General features: G+C 37.9%; 1 protein-coding gene across 1 annotated transcript in view; it reads right to left on the bottom strand.

The window, feature by feature from the left end:
• PRSS12 (serine protease 12) overlaps nt 1-23305 on the bottom strand; it is a gene marked incomplete at its 5' end in the record, with an annotated part of 65551 nt that overhangs the window by 3954 nt on the left and 38292 nt on the right. The window contains 4 exons of the mRNA XM_042469694.1: nt 1776-2056; nt 5701-5823; nt 8580-8658; nt 9036-9241. Coding sequence (XP_042325628.1) covers nt 1776-2056; nt 5701-5823; nt 8580-8658; nt 9036-9241 — 689 coding nt within the window. The remainder of the gene's footprint in view (nt 1-1775; nt 2057-5700; nt 5824-8579; nt 8659-9035; nt 9242-23305) is intronic.

The following is a 23305-nucleotide window of genomic DNA, read 5'->3' as shown; positions in this document are numbered from 1 at the left end:
TTGTACGCCGCTTTGATTTCTTGGCAAAAAGCGGGATAAAAATAAAAATATATATTTATTATTTATAAATAATGACAGATCACTGACAAAGAAACTCTGCTTCCACAAGTATGTTTTGTTTTGTTTTGTTGTTATTGTTTTTGTGGCGGAAAAACAAAACAATACACAAAGCCCTTGCCAGATAAAAGTTCAAATGCAATCAAATTGCATTTAAACATTTAAAAAGTGATTTTTTCAATAATTCTCTTACTGAATTTACAGCATGGTAAGACTTTACTTGAACTACAATATGGATACATTTTACTATAAAATAAAGTACTGCACTGTTGATTTGAAAACCTTGTACACTTGTGTAATTCATGTACCTCGTTGCAGTTAATAAAAAATTGTAAATTGACAAATACTTACTTTGATCTAGAAATGCCAAGCTAAGCAGAAATACAACAGTAATGTATCATTGTGTATGTAGTATTACATTTTGTTCCATACTGAAGGGACATCTGTTCATACAATGACACTTGAATGAATGTAAGAGAAGAACAAATATTGGCCACCTTTTTACCAACTTTAATTAAAGAAGAACAAAGCACCAAGCTTTGTGAGATCATGAACCTTGTAACTGCCCCCCCCCCCCAAAAAAAACCCTTAGTTGAATGCTATAAAACATCTCCACTCTAGTTAGTTGTTATACTGGGGTAAAATAGATAGGCAATGGCATAATGAGCTAAAACCAAAATACAGTCTATGGCTCTTCTAGGAAAACCTCTTGTGTCTGTAAGCTGTAGTGTAGAAGTACTTTCATTCAAGCTTCTTCAAAGAAGCAACAGATGATACCACAGAGAACAAGAGAAAGGTGCAACTACCAGGGGAGAAAATATACTAAGGAAAATGAAGGAAAGAGTCTCTTAAAACAAAGAGTCTTTTAAACTGAGAGCATTAGAAAACACTGATCACACTGTTCTGTAGAAATTCATGAAATTTGAACATTATATACGTTGTATCAGAAAGAATTGTACAAAAAAGAAATGGAAAAATTCTGAAATCTCCAAGACCAAAACAGCTAGATTTTTAACATTTGTGACTGGAATTCTGTTCACGGAACAGGGCTGTCCAAACTTCTTAGCACTGCAGACCTGTGGCCTATCCTGAAGAATCTCCCCAACCCTTCAAATTTTCATGCTCCTTACTCAAAGCAATGAACATTGATTTTGCATGTTAAGAGGACACCCTTCCAGGATAACAGAAAGGAGATAGACCAACTCCCTGGTAAGGCAAACTCTACCAGGAACACTGTTAATACACTGCACTCTAACAATATAGGCCAAGTTCCCACATTGTCTGCTTTGTGATGAATCTGTGATGAATCTGTAAGTTAACAGATTCCAACCACCAAAACCTATCTGAACAGCCAGCATTGGAGGTCTGTTCCACTGAGATCAGTATGTAAAAGGATATTTGTAGCCTCCTCCCATTATCAAGCAAGACTGCAACAATCTGTAGCAAGGCCCCTGTAACAATTTCTCATTACAACCCCATATATTGGTCGGAGGGAGCTAGAAACATCATACAATTGCCAGGAGAACAGATCTTCATCACTCAGTGCAGATATTAGCTTTTAATTTACGGTAACTTGAGGGTGGCATTTACACTTGTGACAATAGTGCCACAGTCATGATCACAGAGCAGTTATGGATCTGTAATTAGGTTATGAATCTGCAATACAACATGCAATACAGGATGGTAGCCATACTCCTCAAATACACAGATAGTCTTACCTGTGTCACCCCAACCAGTGATATAACAATTAGGTGCAGTTTTCTGTGGCCTCTCACGCCTGAGAGGCAAGCAGGCTGGTAAAACATGAGTGCTAAACCGAGCGCACTGTTCTTCAGGTCCTTCCAGACGTACTAGTGCAATGTCATAATCACTGCTGTCTGGCCTATATTCTTTATGCTGCACAATCTCTTGCACTCCAATTTCTTCCTCATACTCCTCAGGTACCAGCGTGTGGTAGTCCCCAACACGTATCACATAGTTCCGAGTGTTATTGCCATACCTGAAATGAAGAAGAAAAAATAATCAAAATAACATTTTATTTTTTAATAGAACAGATGAAAATGTTGCAAGGAGGAGATTTGGTTCTTATGTCGGTACACATTGTTCACATAAGCAACCTTCTAGCCATGTCTACATGGAAGGATTTAAGATTTCAGTAACAAACAGAAAGTTTGGGGACTATTATTAGATGTGGTGGGCAGCCGACTGTCATCAGTTTGCCATCTATGGACCTGGCCTTCTTCAGTGACATACCCTGGGAAAATTTAATTAAAGACTCAAGCTTTGTGAAATACGTTTGTTTCTAAAGCAGAAACCTCTAAAATTGGTGGTGGCGGCGGCTTAAACTGGTAGCCCTAGACAATCAGACAAATATAAGCCAATTAACTTAGTCATACAGTTTATTTTTACTATAGGAAAAAATTTATAGGAGAGAAAAAAGTTATTCATAAATCAGTGCATTGTTTTAAGTGCTCTACAGAGTTTGTATGTTATGGCTGCACAGAGGGACAAAATAGTGGGAGGAGGAGTATTAAAAAGTATAACACCTTTTCCAACACTAATATTTTGCGTAATCCTCAAATCCCATTGCTGTTTGTTTGTGTCTGGAACCTTAAATGGAAAAAGATGTAGCTTTAAATAATAATAAAGACTTAAAATAATAAAAAGCTGGATAATGTAAAACAATCTGCCCATTGTGCTGAATATTAACTATAAACTCTATATGGCATAGGTCCAGGCTATCTGACAGACCATGGGTGCATCTACACTAGAACTATTGCAGCTTGACACTATTTTAACTGGCATGATTCCATTTTACAGAATCCTGGGGTTTGTAATTTTGTGAGGAATCAGCACTTTTTAGCAGAGAAGGCCAAAGACCTTGTAAAACCACAAATCCCAGGATTCCATATGATGGAGTTGTAGCACTTAAAGTGGTGTCAAACTGCATTATTTCTGCAGTGCAGAACAAATGCTCCCTGTATCTCCCCATACAAGCCTGGCCACTTCTTTCACTCCTGCCACCTTAACTGGTATGGTTGGTAAGTACACAAGACAGGGCCTTCTCAATAACAGCCCCTAGGATCTGGAGTTCCCTCCCTAGGGAGCCACTCTGCTGTCCTGTCAGCAAGTTGAAGACTGTTTTATCCTGATAGACTTGTAAAATTGAAAATTTTTAAGGATCTTCAGATTATTTTTTCATGTAACACTGTGAAAGGGTTCATGCATTTAAGACTAGGAAAAAGAACATAGCATACAGTTGGCCCTCCTTATCCATTGATTTTTTTTTTATCCTTGAAAATATTTTTTAAAAGTATAAATTCAAAATATCAAACCTTGATTTTTTTTTCCTTTTATATAAGGGACACCATATTCTATGACATTGTATTTAATGGGACTTGAGCACCCATGGACTTTGGTATCCACAGGGGGTCCTGGAACCAAACCCCAGCAGATAACAAGGACCCACTGTACTTTTTGCCTCCTAGTGAATTTAAAATAGCTTGTTTAAGAAAGCTGAACAGTACAGGCTATAGGGCATTTTATGTCCTTCCTTTAACCAGGGGCAGACTATTTACAGAGCAGATGTAATGCCTGGAATGTAAAAAGGATTCTGACAGGAATGGATTAAATTCCCATCCAAGTGTTTCTTCCACAGTGTCACCCTTCAGGAGTTGATTTGATATAGTAATTTGACTGATGTGGCAAGTCCCTGAGCTAGTTTTACTGTTTTCATCGATGAAGTGAGAATATGCAAAGAAAACAAGAACACAAATCTCTCTCCTTGTTGAACTTAGTAAATGCACTTCCATCACTTTGTAAAAGCACACATACAAGTACGTACACAATGAAACATGTGGTCCAGTTGAACTTCTTGTCAGATTTCATAATTCCACAGTGATATTTTAATCTTTGACTAAACCTTGCTTGGGATCCTAAAATGAAATAGCACCTAGGTCTGTGTCAACAAGAGATGTATTCAGTTTTGTAGAAAAGTACTTAGGTTATCTAGATTTGCATAACATAAAGTAGAACTGAACATGTTATGCAAATCTAGATATCCTAAGTACTTTTCTACAAAACTCTAAACTGCAGATCCCATTGCCTTTAAGAACTCTTGGCCCCTAGTCCACCCTATGAAACAACTGTCTGATTACGTGTTAAAGTTTGGAAAATGTTACTACATACTGTAACTTTCTTTTGATATGTGTATGATCAGTTTTGTTTCTCTGTGTGTGTATGTATGTGCTTTCAAATCACCTGTCGACTTATGACTACCTCATGAATTTCATAGGGTTTTCTTAGAGGAATACTCAGAGATGGTTTTGCCAATTCCTTCCTCTGAAATGTAGCTTAGAGCACTTGTTATTGGTGCTTCTCCCAACCAAGTACTAACCGGTGCTGACCAAGATCAGATGGGATCTGATGGCTTTAGGGTACTTAGGCCTACTCCTAATTAATACTGAGACTTCCTTGTCCTTATTGACCTGAACTTCCCAGTACTAGTTACAAACAAAGGCAGAAAGAGGTCACTGATAAACCAGTCAAATAAATACAGTCAGCCCTCCGATATATGGCTTTAACTTTTGCAGATTTGATTATTCATGGATTTGAGTAATATGTTCTCTCTGGGAATCTCTAGGTGATTCAACACAACTCTTCTGGAAGTTGACCACAGAGATCATAGATGGAAGACCTAAAGATTCCTACAGAAAACACTTCTATATGCATTTGTAGGTCCTCCAAAATGATTCTATGACCAGCTTCCAGCAGATGTTGACCACAGAGTTGTGCTGGAGGATGTAAAGATTCCTAGTTAGGTGTTCTCTCAGGTTAAAAAAAAGTTTTTTTTAAAAAAAAATTATGGTTTTTCCACTTTCATGGAGGTCCTGTGCCCCTAACCCCAGCGAATGCATCATAATATCCTAAGTATGGCACCGTATATTTTATTCCCAAAGGATATATAATAATAATAATAAAAGACAGGCAAATGTTGGCAACTCTGTATGGTCAGAACATGGAATAATACTGGGTGCTAACTTCAAAAGGTAAGCAATAGTTACAAGCCACCACAGAACTAGGCGCATTTATGTTTCTTGAAATCAGAAGTTTGTATTTGGCTGCAAAAGTAAAAATAATGTAACACATTATTCCTCCTGAACACCCTATTTGTGCATACTAATGAAAGTAACTGAAACCAGTTCAGATACATTTTCACTAATCTAACTAAATTTTTGTGTGGTGGTTTTATTTATTTATTCATATAATGGGAAATGTTCCTATTTTATACATCAGGTAGTATGTGGAGTTTTTATATAGAAATATATTATCAGCCAAATTCACAAGCCAGTTAAGATAGAGCAATATAATTAGAGCTAGCATACTGTTATTAATTGAACAGAACTGAACCATTTTAGTGAAATTAAACCCAACAACTCTCAGATGCTTAATGGAATAGGAGTTAATGTTTCATAACACTTGGATAAAAGCCAAGATTTTGCATGTGGAAAGTATGGCTCACTTGTGGAAGGGCTGCTTTACGTTTCATGCTACCGCAGGGGAAGTCAACTTCAGGAATATGGGATCTATTTGTTGCAACCAAAAATGTGGATATCCACTACTTGAAGAAAGTTGCAACAGTACCTCTTAAAACAATGTGCTGCAGTGAGCACCCAGCAGCTGCTGATAAGAGTGGCACCACACAACAATCTTCCATCTCCATGGGATGATTTCAGGCGCAGAGCAACCTGCCAGGGCCATCCACCTCTAGAAATAGAATAGAAACAATTCATCTTATTTATGAGTTCCTACGTGTATTTGTTAACTACTTTTTCAGCCCACCAGGGTTACCAAAGTGATGTACAAGACAACTTATTTTAAAAAGCCTTTGAAAACACATTTAAACACAGTTTGAAAAAACAAAGATCATACAGAATAACATAGATTTATCTATCTGTCAAGGAAATCAACAGTGATCAAGCTAGTTGGGCTTCCCTTGGGAAGGAGTTCTAGGATGTATGATGCGACAGAGAAAGCCCCATCTCATGTACATATCCAAGACGTTTCTCATGATGGTGAGATACAGCAGGACATTTGCTGAACCTCTCAACTTCCAGACAGTCTCATATAGTAGGAGGATGTGTTATTTCAAATATCCAAGAAGTTTCACACTTTGTAGGTTAAAACCAGATCCTTGGATTATTAGAAGCAAACTGGAAGCCACCACAGTTGGCTCAAGACAACAGCCTGGCCACTGAATTTTGTAGAAACACTAGCTCCCAAATACTTTTCAAAGGCAGATCCACACATCATTCACTAAACAAATCAAATCTATAGGTAATTATCACTATGGCCAAATCTTCCTTGTCTAGAAATATGTGTAGCTACTGATCCAGATGAAAATGGCAGATTGCACTCCTAGTCCCAACAGCCATCTTGTTTCCCAGGAGCAATGCTGATCCCATTACATTGCTAACCTGTTCACTTGGTCTTTTAGAGAGAGTTCTGGCAAAATATATATATAAGGAAATAACAGCACCCTGGAGCAAAAAAACAATATAGTATCTTAAAGGGTATAAATACACACAGCTTTTGAATTCAGTACAGTCACATTGTGTGCTAAGGAGTTGCTATATATTTTATATTTTTAACATTGGCAGTCCACTGAAGAAGACGTCAGTCGAAACGTGTCTGGCCTTTGGCTTTTATTATTAGAATTGATTTAATGTTTATAATTGCCAAATAAAAAGGTTTTTTTTTCTCTACCCTTTCTGATGTTTTATTGGCTTTTCTCCAGGGTTTAGTTTCTCTGGTATTGAATTTTGGATATTTTATTATCTATAAATATTCACCCTTAGCATTTTTAGATTTTTCAGTGGGGTATTTATATCCTTTAAGATAATATATTGTTTTTTTGCTCCAGGGTGCTGTTATTTCCTTATATATATATATATTTTGCCAGAACCCTTCGGTTGTTTTGTTTGGTTTTTATCTTGGGTTTTTTCAGCTATAGGGACTTTGGTTGGTTTGGCTTTTAGAGAGAGTGCAACCCCATATAGAACAAATTGTATTCACAATCCAGGGTGACTATTCTGTCTTTTCTATACTGAGCCTCAGGTTTTTTCCAGTCATGTCTAATCCCTCATTGAGTCCAGAAAGCAACACAGGATTTCCAAAGCCTGAAAAAGACAGGCTGAAGTAGCTATAATGAACATACTAATAAGACTTGACTCCAAATAACCGCTCTCCAGTGGCTTCATGCAAATGATGAAAAGTGCAGTGTTGACCCCTGTGGAACCCTGTAAACTAACAATCATAAGGCCAAATTAACTTGCAAGTACTCATGCTACCTGAGGCTGCAGAGATGCTAGAGATTTATTTAAAAAATCTCCACGCAGTACTTTCACTCAAATCTTAGATAAACCAGAAGGGAGTCATGGTCCTTGTCTACACTATTCAAAATAAACTCTCACTAACTTTGAATTGCCAGTAATCCAGATACAATTCTTTCTGACCAATTCATGGTAGGTCTGGGGTTTTTAGTCACCTGAGGGCTTTAATCCACAAGGGGAAAAAATTTGATATTTTTTCTAAATTTTCTGGAAATTTTGGATGAGCAGCAGATTCACATTGGTGGCAGAGGAAGAACCTTGTGGTGGTTGGGGCAAGACAGAAAGGACCAGTAGTCACGATATCATTTCCACAAGGAAATAACAATTCTGAAGAGACAGGAAGTTCGAGTGACTTGTTTATTGTTTTTTAAATGGTGTTATATTGGTGTGCATAACTGAGTATCAGCATATCTGCTTGTTAGATACTGTAAGACCACATGCCAGATGGCTAGACTCAGTCAGGGAGACTACAGGCCTGAGCCTGTAGAACCTGAGGAGAGAAATATAGGATAAGGGGACTTGCAGATGCCACATCCACAGGGTTGTCATGAGTCAAGGTTGACTTGAGGGCAGCTAAAACCAACAAGATATTTATACCTGCTTAGGCTTAGTTTAGTGATGGCCAAAGGATATGCACAATAACAATTGCATACAAAATGGCATTGATAATTTAATAGTTTGTTAACTTCAGTTCACCCTCTCCTACACAGGGAAGAGCAAATGGGAGAGTACAAAGGTTGTCTAGATTTCAGAGTTATTAGATTATTAATTAAGAGGTAAAAAACTAAATGCAATGCATTACAAATCCTGTGGCAAGGACCATGTACAACAGAAAACCTTACACTTTGTAACATAACACACGCAGGGTGTCTTGCTATTCTTGTCACATTGATTATTATTTGGAGAGCAGGATCAGAGATATTAATAGCCTGACTGAAACCATTTAGTATCTTAAAATAGGTGAACACACTTGAATCCATGTGCTCCTCATGCAAATGTATCAACACACTATATCAAATCTCTAATATGCTCATTTGATACAAACATTTTAAGTGTTATCCAATCACATGGGGAAGAAAAGAGGCTAGAGTTCTGAATCCAAGCCAACAGCTTTTCTCTGCTTGCATTTACCGTAAAGAATTTTTCCCTCCAATGATCCGTTTCTGACGACGATGCAATAATCTCAAACCGCACACAGAAGCAAGAGAATCTAAGGAGGAACAGAATCACAGAGGTTAAAGTCTCCCATAAACATAAGCACTTGTTTCTGTTGTCCTTGTATAAACACCAATGCTGGCCTACCCAGGGACGTAGCCGGGGGGGGGGTGTTCTTGGGGTCCAGACCCCCCCTTCCATTAGAAAAATGAATGGTGTGTGCTGCTGCGCCGCTGCACCCAAGCCCCATTATAATGGTAGTCCTTAGTCTGGACCCCCCCCCTTCCTAAAATCCTAGTTACGTCCCTGGCCTACCACTTCTTTTTACAAAAATAAAATATAATTGATTTTCTCTGTAATATATACATCTTCCGCTAAATCTCTCTTTCTTTCCACCACACATACACATATTCACTTTTATAACCATTTCACCTTTATTACTGTTGCTAGATGCCTTCTTGTTCAGATAGTCACAGATCACCCCAGCATCTTCACTGTGTCGGCAATTGTGTCTGCCAATATCCTGTTTAATGCAGTCAGCTAAGGATCTTTCATTTCCAGTACATTTCACATTGTCCACATGGATGGGGCCTTTTCCTTCTCCAAAGTATGCCATAGTCCTTGCTCGCGCTGGACCTCTAGAAACAAAATTAAAAGCCATCCTTAAATAAAGACATATTAAGAACAAAAAAACTGGGAAGTTAAATATAACAGCTAATGTTTAATATATCCAGCTTATACAGCACTAATGAGTAAATATATTACTAATTATTCAAAGAACAAAGAGAATAAATAAGATTTATTAGCTGTAGTATAGGACTGCTGAGAACATTTTTCTAACACATTCTGAAAGATTGAATTGATTCAGCACTCAAGATTAGTGAGAAAATAATTTTAAATGTTAGCTTTCAGTTCGATTTGGAACTTATATGGATTCAAGGGACTATACAGTACGTACTTAAACAGAGCATTTGGTTATTTCAATATACAACATATTTAAAATAAAATAGCATTTCAGTATTTACTGGTGTCCGTGCATGCGTGTGTGTGTGTGTGTGTGTGTGTGTGTGTGTGTAGTTTGTTTGCACTATTACCTACTGTCTTTTCCAGTCTTTTTAAAATAGCGATTTTAGTAAGACTGGACCCCACTTCATGAACAACACCTTAAAAACAACGGTTTGAATCCATTCTGTTGTACCTCTCTTAGAAGGCAATGTAAAATACTTTTCCTGAATTGTCCTTTCTTTCTGCAGCAATCTGCACCTCAAAATTCTCTAGTGTTGGGAACTCCCAACTGTCTCTATGGGACAGTATAGAGAGCAGCAACTGCCCCAGGAAGGGGAAACTGGAGCCCAGTAGTTAAAGGGAAAGCAGAAGAAGAGAGAATGCTAAACACCCACAAGCACATTCTTGGTATAAAACATGACCACAGCTTTATTAGTAACAATCACTGCAGTCTTGGTGCAACATAAGGCACAGATCCAAACATATCATGACCCACTTGTCATGATGCTGATGATGCTCCTCTTCTGAGTCCTTCTGGTGGTAAAACCGTCAGGTGGAAGGAAAGGGGAATGACAGCTTTAAAATGCTTTTAAATCACTGTGTAGCTCCCCATGATGTCACTTGCAAGTGAAACAGATTTACTAGCCCCCAAGTTGGATTTTCTCTTGACTTGTTTCACTCCAAGATCCTTTAAGGGGATCCCCAAATGGATATGCATACAAGCTCATTCCTCCAAAGGAATTCAGGCCAGTGCCAAAACCACCTTCCAAAATGGTGTCAAGGGTGCTGAATCATAGAATCATATAAATCACTAAAGTAAAAACACCATAGCATAAACGGTAACAGACATAACTGAAATCTTTGTGACAAAAACTGATTCAAGGAAGGGAGAGGAAAAGCCAGAGCCAACTGGGTGCTCAGCCAGAAAGCACATATATGCTCCCCAGGCAGACTGGAGTGAAGAGTGCAGCACTCCGCTTTGCCTAAGAAGTCCCCAAGCTTGCTGCCTTGGCTCCTGTTTAGCCAAGCAACCAGGCAGCAAGCCAGAGGACTGTCTCCGTACATAACCTGTGTGATACTTGCTGAACAGCCAGAGGAAATGTCAGGTGCACGAGGAGATGGTGACAACCATCCCTAATCCCTGCCTTTCCACCGCAGGCCCATAGATGAGAACTCAAATGAATCTAGGCCCTGTCCTTGTGAAAAACAGTTCTCACAAGGACAGGTTCTAGATTCATTTGGGTTCTTTCCTTTGTTCACAATGAGTAAAAGCATACAATTGGATACATCCCAAAGGTGTGCTTTCTAACAATACTTTATACATAAAGTAGAGAGCCCAGCAAATGTGTGTAAATGCTGGAACTTCACAGGGAATAATCAGCTGCATGGGTCCTTCCCACCTGATCACTACTTTGTGGAACAAGAGGGAGATAATTAGGTCCAGTAGGCACATGGGATTTAGCTTGTCCATGCAATTCTAGAATTTTCCAGCGTACTGCTGTGGCATATGGAATGTGATTGACCATGAAGAGACTGCATCTATGCTGTTATCAGTGAATGCAGATGTGCCTTGCACAAGACAGATTGGTAAAAGGTAAGTCGGCCCTTCTTATACACGGATTTTTTATACACGGATTCAAGCATACACGGTTTGAAAATGTTCCAAAAAAGTATAAATTTACCTTGATGTTCCATTTTTATTAGGGACACCATTTTGCTATGTCATTATATTTAATGGGACTTGAGCATACACGGATTTTGTTATACACGGGGGATCTTGGAACCAAACCCCAGCGTATAACAAGGATCCACTGTATTTCTCTAGAATCCAAAAGCTATCTGGTCCAAAGGAGAACTGTCTTTGTGATCAATCTGTAGTAAAGAAGATGAATAACAGCAACTGTGCCTGTGATACACGGTTTGTGACAAATTTTCTACACTATTAGCATACTGTCAGCACAGGAAAAGCAACAGTTTGTGATTATACACTCTTTATTTATTTATTAAGCCTGAAATTTGTGTCATAAAGCATCACATACCCTTGAATCATAGTGGATGTTGGAATCTGCAAACTGTATTTTTCTCTTTAATCCACTTAATCCTTGCATAAAATCAGCAGCTGTGCAAGTTAAAAATAATTTATATCATAGCATGACTTGTCCAGAAAGCTAAACTGGTTTATACAGGAAAGGATGCTTATCCTATACACACATACACACACACACACACACACACACACATACACACGCAAACCACACAAACATCCTACACTCTATAATAAATCTAATAATGAGGACTGTTCTATCACTACCATGCTGTTTGGTCAAATCTAATGTTTTCATGTTAAATATATTAAACACAGGTATTTAGCTACTGTCTAGAGAGCCAGTATGGTGTAGTGGTTGGACTATGACTCTGGAGACTAGGGTTTGAATCTCTGCTCAAGCATAAAACCCCACTGGGTGACCTTGGGCAAGTCACACTCTCTCAGCCTCAGAGGATGACAATGATAAACCACCTCTGAAAAAATTTGCCAAGAAAACCCTGTAACAGGGTTCACCTTAGAGTCGCCATAAGTAAAACAATGACTTGGAGGTGCACAACAACAGCAGCAACAACATGTGTTACATGTAAAGGAACAGTGTGTGACAGTTGAAATAATCACACGGGAGGCTTGGCGTCCTCCTCACGTCATTAAATCAGCTTTAAACTGTCCAAATTGCGCAATCAGGGTTTACACCCCTGTGCGCTACTCTCGTCTTTCTCCCATGTCTAAAGCGTAATGGAGCCATCCCCTTGTGTTTGTCCTGTCAGTAAAGTGTAATGGAGCTGTCATTTGGTAATAATGGAAGTTCCCATTATTACCAAATGACAGCTCCATTACACTTTACTCACGGGACAAGTGTGTGGAGGTATGAACCCCAGTCATGCAATTTGGTCAATTTAAAGCCAATTTAATAATGGGAGGAGGACACTAAGCCTTCCGTTTGATAATCTCAAGTATCGGAGATATATGTTACTTTAATTTCTTTACTGCTGAAACTCTATTTTCTCTGGATATTATTTCTTGTATGTTTGTTAATCCCTGGTATCATTTGCTAAAACCATCAAACACGTTATGTTTCCAGTCCTCTCAGATAAAAAGAATTATTCCAGGAGGAATAATATTATTCAATTACTACATTCTCATTGCTCAACTCTCAGCCAGAGATCACACAGCACAATTTGAGGCTAGGGAAACAGAAGACTTTAAGATGCTTTTGCTGTTTTTGCCAATTCTGGGTTGGCTCTAACCTTCAGTATAAAGCATTTACTATGTATACAGGAAGCCAATCTGCAAGTGTAGTGCTCTCTTAGGATGTCTAAATTCTCTAAGTCAATAAAACATATGGTTCCATGGATACTTTCCAATTTCTACATCTAAATGTGGAATACAGATGTCTTATGTAAAGTTTGAGAGGCTGATAAATTCAGCTTTCATGTAGTACTGTAGAAGACAACTACTCTAGCTTTCTGATTCTTGCAAATAATTAGGCAATCATGGGGGAGAGAGTAATTAACGCTGGAGGCTGAATAAGGAAATCATGTTCCTTATTCAGCAATACTGCTCTGCTTCAAGATTTGTTCAGTATAGTTGGTATAGATAAAAATATAAAACATGCTGTCATCATAAGGGCACCATGGTACTGACATTAGGATGGTTGACACTAGGATGAATCTCACCTTGGGAGAAAGGTGGGATATAAAACAAACAAACAAATGTTTTTGAATGTCCCAATGGAGATACATGGCTCCATTTAATAATTTTTTAAAATCTATTCTTAAATAGCTCATTAAGAATGACAGAAATTACAAATTACAAATCAGTAAGCAACAATTAACACAGCACAGTAATTATCAAGATGCAGGGTTCATGTGTCAAAATGTCGTGTAATATTATCGATGCAATTCATGTGCACTTTATCTGACTAATTTTCCTAGTAGACTCCACTAAAACTACAATTCATGAAAGTATATAACTTTCCTTTTTAATTAACAAAGTTAATGAATGAATACTCAGAGACCCTAGTCAATTGTCTCTTACTTGGCTTGTTAAATTGCACTAACAATCATTTGTTGATTGAGAAGAAGATGCATAACACTTCCCAAAACAGGAGATATTAATTACAGCTAGCAGGAAAACTGACACTCAGTCAATATACCATGTGTAAACAGGTAAATTAAAAACTTCTAGCTCAGAATGTGATTTATTCTAACCTGTTTTATTTATAGACTTAGATTGAAAGAGAGAGATGACACTTTAAAACAACCCAGTAATCAAGGACCTAAATCCTCGTTACTCCCAACTAGAATAAACCCACCAAATCCTTGGGAGGTTGCTAAATCAAGATGTATGTAAGTTCCATTAATTCACTGGGTCTATTTGGAACTAACTACTGTACAGGATATAATGATGATGATGATGATGATGGAACCGTATTTCCCCCATGAACCTGCCAGAACACTAAGATCTTCAAGGGAAGGCTTTCTCTCTGTCCCACCATCTTCACAGGCCTGCTTGGTGATGACACAAGGGAGAGCCTTCTTGGTGGCTGCTCCCTATCTCTTCCACAGAAGGCTAGACTGGCCCCTTGCTGCTTGCCTTTAGTCAGCAAGCTGAGACAATTTTATTTAAGCAGGCCTTCAACATGCCTGGGTGGTTTTTACAGACTATGTGTATTTTAGTTAATAACTTAATTATTTAGTTATACAACTTTAGTTAACGTTTGTATATATTTGTATATTTTAATATAATTTTATACTGTTTTAGATTATCTTGACAATTTTAAATTTTACTGTAATTTTTTTTTAAAAAATGTTATCTGTTAGCTGCCTTGTGTCCCTTCTGGGAGAATGGCAGCATACAAATGTTTTTAATTTTATATTTGAGTTTTCTATTGGATCTGTTGATCACAATAAATGACTGTACTGTGCAAATGTAATAAATAAATAAATAAATAAATAAATAAATAAATAAATAAATTCTAGTTCTCAGAGCAGTGTTTAAAATGCAACCATAATACAATAAAAATGACTGAAGACAGAGACTACAAAAACGAGATAAAACTAGCAGTGCAAAATAAAAGAGTTCAGTGTACAAAATCAAATTAAAAACTTAAAGTTGGGTTAAAATGCAAAGAAATAAAAGCACTAAAGCTGTTTTTAAAATGCCTGGTAAAGTAAAAAGATCTTTTTCTGATGCCTAAAAGTATCATGTAGGTGCCATTCCATAGATGGACTACTGCTTCTGAAAGATCCTCTCTTGAAGTTATTCACCAGGCTTCCTTTGGCTGGAAGTCCCACACTTTTGGATATGATGGCGAAGCAGTTAAGACACCAACTCTGACGATTGCAAGATCAGCATGTCAACAGTTCAAGGCCCAAGTGAGTGAGCTCCCATCACTAGTCCCACCTTCTGCCAACCTAGCAGTTCAAAAGCATGTAAAAGTACAAGTAGATAAATAGGCACCGCTTCAGGGGAAAGGTAACAGCATTCTATGCAGTCATGCTGGTCGCATGATGACAGAGTTGTTTTTGACAATGCTGGCTGTTTGGCTTAGTAATGGAGATGAGCACCACTCCTTTACAATCAGACATGACTTTACAACCTTGTCAAAGGGGAAATCTTTAACTTTTTAAAGGTAACTGCTAGAGCAGTGTCACCTTCAGGAAAGCTGTTTCCTGTTTAAGGCCTTATCACTAGCACCTTGAATCTGAAAGAGACTGGCAACTAGTTGAAGCATTGGAATAATATGATCATAGTAGACAGCAGTTCCAGTTAGAGTCTACCAGCCCTGTTTTGAATTAAGTGAAATTTTTGTACTGTTTTCAAAGGCAGCCCATGCATAAATGCATTGCCTTAGTTCAAATGGGATTTTACCAGAGCACGAATGACAATTCCAAGGTTATCTCTATCCAGATAGAATTGCAATCCAATATGATAAAAGCTCCTCTGAATCATTAAGGCTACCTGTCCCTCCAATGGCAATGTTGATCATTCAAGTAGAGTGCAACCCCCTCCAGAAAAGGCTGAGCATCACTTCACAGGACATATGAACAGTAAGTCTTGCCTGGACTGAGCTTCAGTTTATTTATCCTCATCCAGTCCATTACCTTGACAAAGCACCGATTAAATCACTATTGTTGTTACACATTGTAGGTTTTATTAAATTGTTTTTATTGATTTGTTAAGAAGCTATTCCTTTCAGGCAGACATCTATGGCATGGTGCATTGTACTTCAGATATGTATTATTTTTTGTAAGGGACAGTATATTTTTGATATAGCATTTCCACATTTTTGGCTGAATCTACCTGAGGTCCATTGCATAGTATTCTTGCCCCAGTCTGACCCATTTACACACAAGAATCCTATTATGTAGCTACATCTGTCCAAGAGAGTGTTTCTATATGTGCATGTGTTTGCTGTATCAGTTTGTGACTGATTACACAACCACAATAATTACAGGGTTTTTGTTGGGGGCAGGGAATATCCACAATGCATGCATATATTTTCATATCTCTTTAATGAAACAACTTTTGTTTTCCTTTCATTTTATTGCCCACATGCACTTTTCTAAAGTGAAGCCCATTGAGAAGAGAGAGGTGAAATGCCTACCTGCATACAAACACCAAATCTATCATGCTTGAAACATCAGAAATTATTTTAGGTGCAAGTTTAGCACTCTATTACCTGTATTTATTTCAATATGTTTGGCACATCTTCCATTCAACTGAAATCTGAGGGAATTTGGTAGCCATTTAATATTAGCAATGGACTCTGCATTCCATAACTGAATACTTAAAAGGTACTATTTAATCCATGGACACAATTAAAACAGATCACAATGTCAGATTATGACCAATCACTGAGATAATGCACCACTTCTTTTGCATAAAATTACTATATACAGTTCAGCAGCCAATTACGTTTAATGAAGACTGAATACAAATTCTCATTTGAGAATTTTAAAAAAACCCAGAAACTGCGGCAAGCAAATTCTCTAAAATCCAGAGAGCAAACTGTTTTAAAAATCATATTAAATATGTTAATATGTTCAGAAATGCCAGAGTGTTTGGATTATGATTATGGATGACAAGGATCCTTACAAATTTTCATGTTTTCAATGAAAAAGGATTAACAATCATCATGAGACTTTTTGTGTTTGCAGATTTTTTTTAAAAAAAAATGCAAACAAACTGATTTTATGGGAGTGAGGAAGGTGAGGATTTGATATAAGCACACAATGTTTGCACAAATTAATTATTTTGAAAAACTGCTATCCTATGAAAAATAATTGAAAAATTTGCAGAAAGTCTCATAATCTCAGCAGGAAGAAAACTTGTATGTGTGAAAACACAGTGTGTAAAGATTTGCATCCCTGGCTATCACTCAACAACTGTTTTATGAATAACCACTCTTGCTATAATAAAAATATATTGCTTTTTATGCTTCATTTTATTTCCCCTTGGTCATGTTTCCCTCTGCTCACCAATCATATCTGTATATCAGGAGCATCCTCACTCCCAAACTCCCAAGAACTTCAAAATTTGGGGGTGATTTTTTCCCCTACAAAAATGTCTTCCCACATCTCATAGGTTGTTAACTTCTAGTTTACTTCCTCTTGGGGAAAGGCCATAATAAATGTGTTAATATTTAAGATGCAACAAACCCCCTTTGTTATATATAACATGAATCCCAAAGCTTTATTGGCTGTAGCAGCACTGTATGACACATTCACCTTTACAAAATGGCTCCAGGATGATTTAACTTGTTGGCTACAAACTATGTCTCTTCTTGTTCCAAGATTTTTCTCCCCTTTAACAATTACATTGATTGCAGATATTGTAAGGAATGTACAACTCCCTGACAGATGTTTTTCCCCCAAGTAGGTCTGCAATACAGTGATGGAATGCAGCAGAGCAATTTAAATTTATACCTCCTGAACTTGGAATCCAAAGTTAAGAAATCTTTTTCTAGATTCACCCAATGATATTCAGTGATATCCTGATCAAAAGTATTCAGTGCAATTCAGCCTCCTGACCCAAAACAGGGTGCAGCCACAGCTATGGCAGTTGAGAAGCCACTCAAGCACACAGCTTCTGTGTAGTTTTCTGCCATCTGAAAGCGAGGAAGTTCCCACTCCTGAGATGGTCATAACCAAGCATGCCCTTACTCCTAAAATCCCAGGCTTAAGGAATTATGGGTTTAAAGTCCAGTTTTCCTTCCAGTATGGCTTCTTCTCCAGGCCACACTATCAAAGTTGCAACAAAGTAGGAAAATTAATCAATGAATCTAATATTGAAGCCAAACTGCTGAGCAGAGTTGAAGGACTCTGAATTTATACTCCCCAGACAGACTGGAGTCCATGGCTTCAATGTCTATAACCCTAGAAACACTCATCCCTTAGTTGGCCACTGATTGGTTGCCTCCTCTCTGGCACGCAAAAGTGCAAGGGAGCCTGGGAAAATTCAAGGGAGGGGAAATGCCAGCATCACAGCCAGCAACCCCCCTAAATAATTCTGAGAGGCCCCTCTTTACTGATGTCTGTTGTATATGGCCATTGAGTATGGTGCCATTAACCCAGATAAGTTGTTTAGTCAAACCATCTGGCAAATTTCCCACAACACACCAATCTTCATTCACATTGGTTCTTCCTTACTTATAAAATTATTATTATTATTATTATTATTATTATTATTATTATACATATCCCCCTAATTTGAAGCTTGAACATGAAACCTGTTATTGAAACATCACATACATTATTGTTCTCTGTATTTCAGTTGTCTGAACATCTTAACATTAGTATAACAATATACAACCTATATAACACATACCTTTAAATAAGATGACCATGGTGATAAATAAAAGGCAAATGCAGTCACCACTGGCCTGAATGGTCCCTGGATGCGCATCCCATTTTAACCAATGGGGCTCACCCTTCCATGAATAATTGAGACTGTGGTCTGTGAAAACGGAGGGGTGACTGGAGTATTTCAAGTCCCATATAACCAAAATTTCACCTTTTCAAAATTCATTCATCCCTCCACATTCACTGGAGTTAGGAGCACAGGACCCACGAGAATGTGGTAAAAATACAAACAACAAAAACACTACGTTTTTAGCTGAGAGAATAAATCTCTAGGAAACTTTAGGTCCTCCAGTGCAACTCTGTGGTTAACATCTGTCAGGCATTGACCATAGAATTGCGCTGGAGGAGCTGCAAATGCCTAGTGGAGTGTTCTCTCTAGGAATCTCTCTAGGTCCTTCAGTGCGACTTTTGGTTAAAATTGACCAGAGAGTTGCACTGGAGGACCTAGGTAGTCCTAGAGAGAAAATATTAATAAAATCCATGACTAATCAAATCAACAAAAATCAAAGCTGCAAATGTGGAGGGACAAAATGAGTGTAGTACAACAGCAGCAAACAAAACACCCCTTTCTAAATTTTATTCACAACCATGCCTTCCATCTGACATGGAACAATTTAACCAATTAAATCACAAAAGGGGTTGTGTTGAGCTTAATGCAATTTATAAAATTTATAAAATTGTTTCTTCAACACATTGTTGCTACACCTTGATCATATTCTTCTAGCTAACAGTTTTGTATCAAAACTACTTTTCTCATAACAGAAAATATGTTCTTTTTCTTTGCGATACATTTTACTGCTATAAATGTTAGTCTACACCTGCAGCAACCCCATTAACTATATAACTCTAAAATACTGTACTAACCCATAAGCTTTTCACTCTGCTTACCTTGTTTATTTTTTTCTCCCATACAATACCATCCCTTTAACATTTGAAACGTCTGTCCAACTTTGGCAGTCATGCATGCAATTAATATTTTTCCATTCTACCATACATCTCTTCCCCAGTGATATACTCTATGCATTTCAATTTTATTCAAGAAAAACAATCTAAAGCCAAATAAAACAATATCAAACTATACAGTTAGTGCAACATGCTCTTCAAAGCCAAATTATACATTACTGTAATACAAAGCAGCCATGTGTTGAATTCTGCCATATGTCTAGCCTCCACACTTAACTTCTGCAGTGACTAGAAGAATTTATCCATGTCCTGACTGTCTACATTTTCCTATTCCTGTTCCATGTCTCTGACTGCCAGTGGAGGATTGGAGCGGATGCAAAATGATGCAGTCTCAGAATACAAGTAAGTTCTGATAGATACTTATCAAATGAAGTATTTATATTTTATCTTTCCATCATTTTGGTTTTCAAGGAAACTTAATACAGTAGACAGCAATGCAAGATATCAACAACAAAACAAATCAACCAATTTAAAAACAAATAAAACAGGGGGGAAAACAATAAATAGCAATGGAAAACCAAACAAAATAACCTACAAATATAAAATGTCAAAGGCAGTAGGCAGTTAAAAGGAAATCGGTATTAAATGCCATCAAAAAGCTCAAGTGAACAGACAGATTTAGCCTGGATGGCTGAAAGGCAGTAATAGCAACAGGGGCTGCTGAAAAAGCACTCTGAAGACAGCAGTGATCACATGGAAAGAAAGTGGTACTGGGAGCAAGTATGGCTGCTGTTTTTATGGCATCTTTGGAATTAACCCTACTTCTGGTTTGGCTCTCAAACAGAAACCCTATCATGAGATATTTCCAAAGCTGTTTCTGTATTTCAGGGGGTTGTGTGGTTCACAAGAGACAACTCCCAGTAAACAAATATAAGTACAGGCATATGTTGAAGTAGTAGGCTGGTTTTTTAGCTCCATCCTGTTCCAATTCACAGTTGACCAAGCAACACTACCTTCGATATCTTTGATGTGTTCATGTAACTTTTGGCTGTTCTTTAGTCCCAACTTCTGGCTTGCTGTTCAGCCTTGACCCTTAGTTTGTCCTTTGATCCTGAATCAGGTTTCATCCCTCAGTTCTGTTTCCCTATCACAACTCCTGGCTTATAAACATTTTTTACAAGAGGCCCCTGGCCATAGGCACAACCCAACACAAGAAAAACAGGGACCAAAAATGTTTACTACAGACCATATAACATGGGGAACATGTAGAAGGAACAAGTTTGGTATCTCTGATTGGCCAGCCCTAACATGGATCAACCCAATACATAAAACAGCACAAAAATGTTTTTTTTATATATTTATGCAAGTGACTGCAATGACAAGAACTTGAATTCATATTCTGTGAGCACATTACAGAATGAAGAAACCATGTTTCTAAAGGCAAATCCGCCATATAAGAGCATAAAAAAGTTTGACATGAAGGAAGACTACATCCATCAGACCAGTGAAGCATAAATAATTCCCCACACAACCCCATCACAGCATCCTGGGGAGAAACTTTACATAAACTGATATACTATAATATATCCAGAGACACAACAATCCATGCACAGTCTTCTGCTGATTTTGCAGTTAAGTTGGATTGGAATACTGAAGTCTAATTTTTGCTACCTGCAAAGGGACATCTTTCATGATCCTGCTGCTCAGTCTTCCTGTTTCTTTGAACCCTTGAGAACTTCAGATAACAGTAATTACTCAGACCAAATTTTTGCTCTGCTTGTCCTGTTTAATGTATGTTGATGATGACTGGAGATATTCTGCCGAATTCTTCTGAATTTTTTAAAAAATCTAGGAATTGGTGTAATCACACTGAACAGTGAAAGAAAGAATATCTTTGGCCTGTTACAGACTGTCAAAATAAAGCTACTTCGGGTCCCTTTGGAGGTATGCTATTTAAATGATGCATGGGTCCTAAGAGTCCGGAGGTTGCACCAAAGCCACACTCCATTCCTAAGCACTGGAGTGCAGCTTTGGTGCAGCTTCCGGATTCTTAGGACGCATGCATCATTTAAACAGCATACCTCCAAAGAGACCCGAAGCAGCTTTATTTTGGCAGTCTGTAACAGGCCTTTGCTTCCATAAGACTTGTCACAAATTGTGAGGAGACAGAAGTAAACTCTTCTTCCCTCTCCTATGAAAATCACTCAGGGGTGAAGCAAACTGCCCTTCTGTATTTATACTCCCAAGACAGACTAGGAGCAGTGTCTGAGCATGACATTTAGACGCAACACACTCTGACACTGCCCCCATGCAGCCAGGAAGCCACATGGCTGACCACACGTCGCGGCTTCATGGAGTTTTGTTGGCACAGCATTTACAGGTGCATCAGAAACGCTGAAAAGCCACCACCACAGTGGCAAAGTCAGCTTTTTCCCGGCTCTAAAAGGATCGGCTTCCTGCCACTTCTTGTTTGAGCTAGGAAAATGCCGGATTGTGGCCACAGCATGCGGTTGTTACAGCCTCAATCCAGTAATCAAAGGGGCGGCGTGATACCACTCCTTCAGAGCTGTCTGCTTTGCCCCTCATGTACCACAGCATAACTTGTATTAAAAAGTGCATAAAATGTGCATTAAATATGGCTCTGTGGGAAAGACAAGCTACCATGAGGCATATTACTTCCATATGGAATGCAAATCAAAATGGCAGAAAATATAAATTAGACGATCTTGCAGTCAGACACTAACTTGCTGATTTTACAGATTTACTGGTGACTATCAAAATGTAAAAGCAGTACAAAACAGTGGGCTATTATTATATCTTTTGAAAAGTAAAAGTTGAAAGACTGCTTTGGGGAATAATGAAGAATGATACAAAATGTATGTATGTATGTAACTGATAAAGCTCACTAGCCTGCCACTCCTGCCCAGTTAACCCCATTATATGTTACAACATAACTGTGTGCACTATTTCAAGTCAGCATTATGGGTTGTGGTCATCAAGGGGAGGGGTATTTTTATAGACTTTCATTTTAATCGATCTCTATCTTTCTTTATATTATTTTCCAGCACTAGCAAGAAATATTTTCTGTTCAACAAGTAGGCTGAACTGCATAAGCTGGATGAGAGTTTAGGATGAGAGAGAAGAGATGAACTGTTAGGTTACAATTCTCTATCTCTCACACATATACACACATCCTCAGAGAGTATTGCAGCCTGAGCAGTAGAATATATTTTCCTGCTCAACAATTTCCTATTTGTTCACTTTTACAATTATGTAGCCTGCCTCCATTCTGTTGCATTATGATTCTATCTGTCTCATAAGTACTGGCTGTGTCATTTACTAGAAGGAAAACATTTTGATTTAATATTGAAAGTAACAATAAGATTGTGCTGGTACTCATTTTTGCTAAATTAGCATCTCTGCCTCATGGCCCTGTCATGTACACTACAAAAATAGAGATATTCTGTATTAAAAATGCATTTAGATGTTACTATACTTTATATCTAAGTACCAGAAGGCATCAAATTTATGTAGGTACACAAGTTAAATGTAAATTTCCATTATGGAGCTGTCATGTTATGTGTGTTAACACCAATGCTCTTGGCAAATATCAAAACTGTATTTACAGAGTGCTAAGTTAAAACTGCATGAAAACTACAATGGTAAAAGTATTTTTCTAACTACAGGATCACTTTCTCCCATACAATCCACCCCATACACTCAGCTCCTCTGATGGACATTTACTCCTGTCAGCTAGGATTAGGTCTCCTGTCAGAACTTTTACTCCAGCTGCTCCTAGATTCTGGAATGACCTGTCAGAAGAGATTCAACAACTGAGATGGTGTTCCCCACCTCAGTCCATGGGGAGAGGCAGGTAAGAT

The sequence above is a fragment of the Sceloporus undulatus genome, chromosome 5, assembly GCF_019175285.1.
Source record: "Sceloporus undulatus isolate JIND9_A2432 ecotype Alabama chromosome 5, SceUnd_v1.1, whole genome shotgun sequence".
Lineage (NCBI taxonomy): Eukaryota > Metazoa > Chordata > Lepidosauria > Squamata > Phrynosomatidae > Sceloporus > Sceloporus undulatus.
This window is presented reverse-complemented; position numbering and strand designations above follow the sequence as displayed.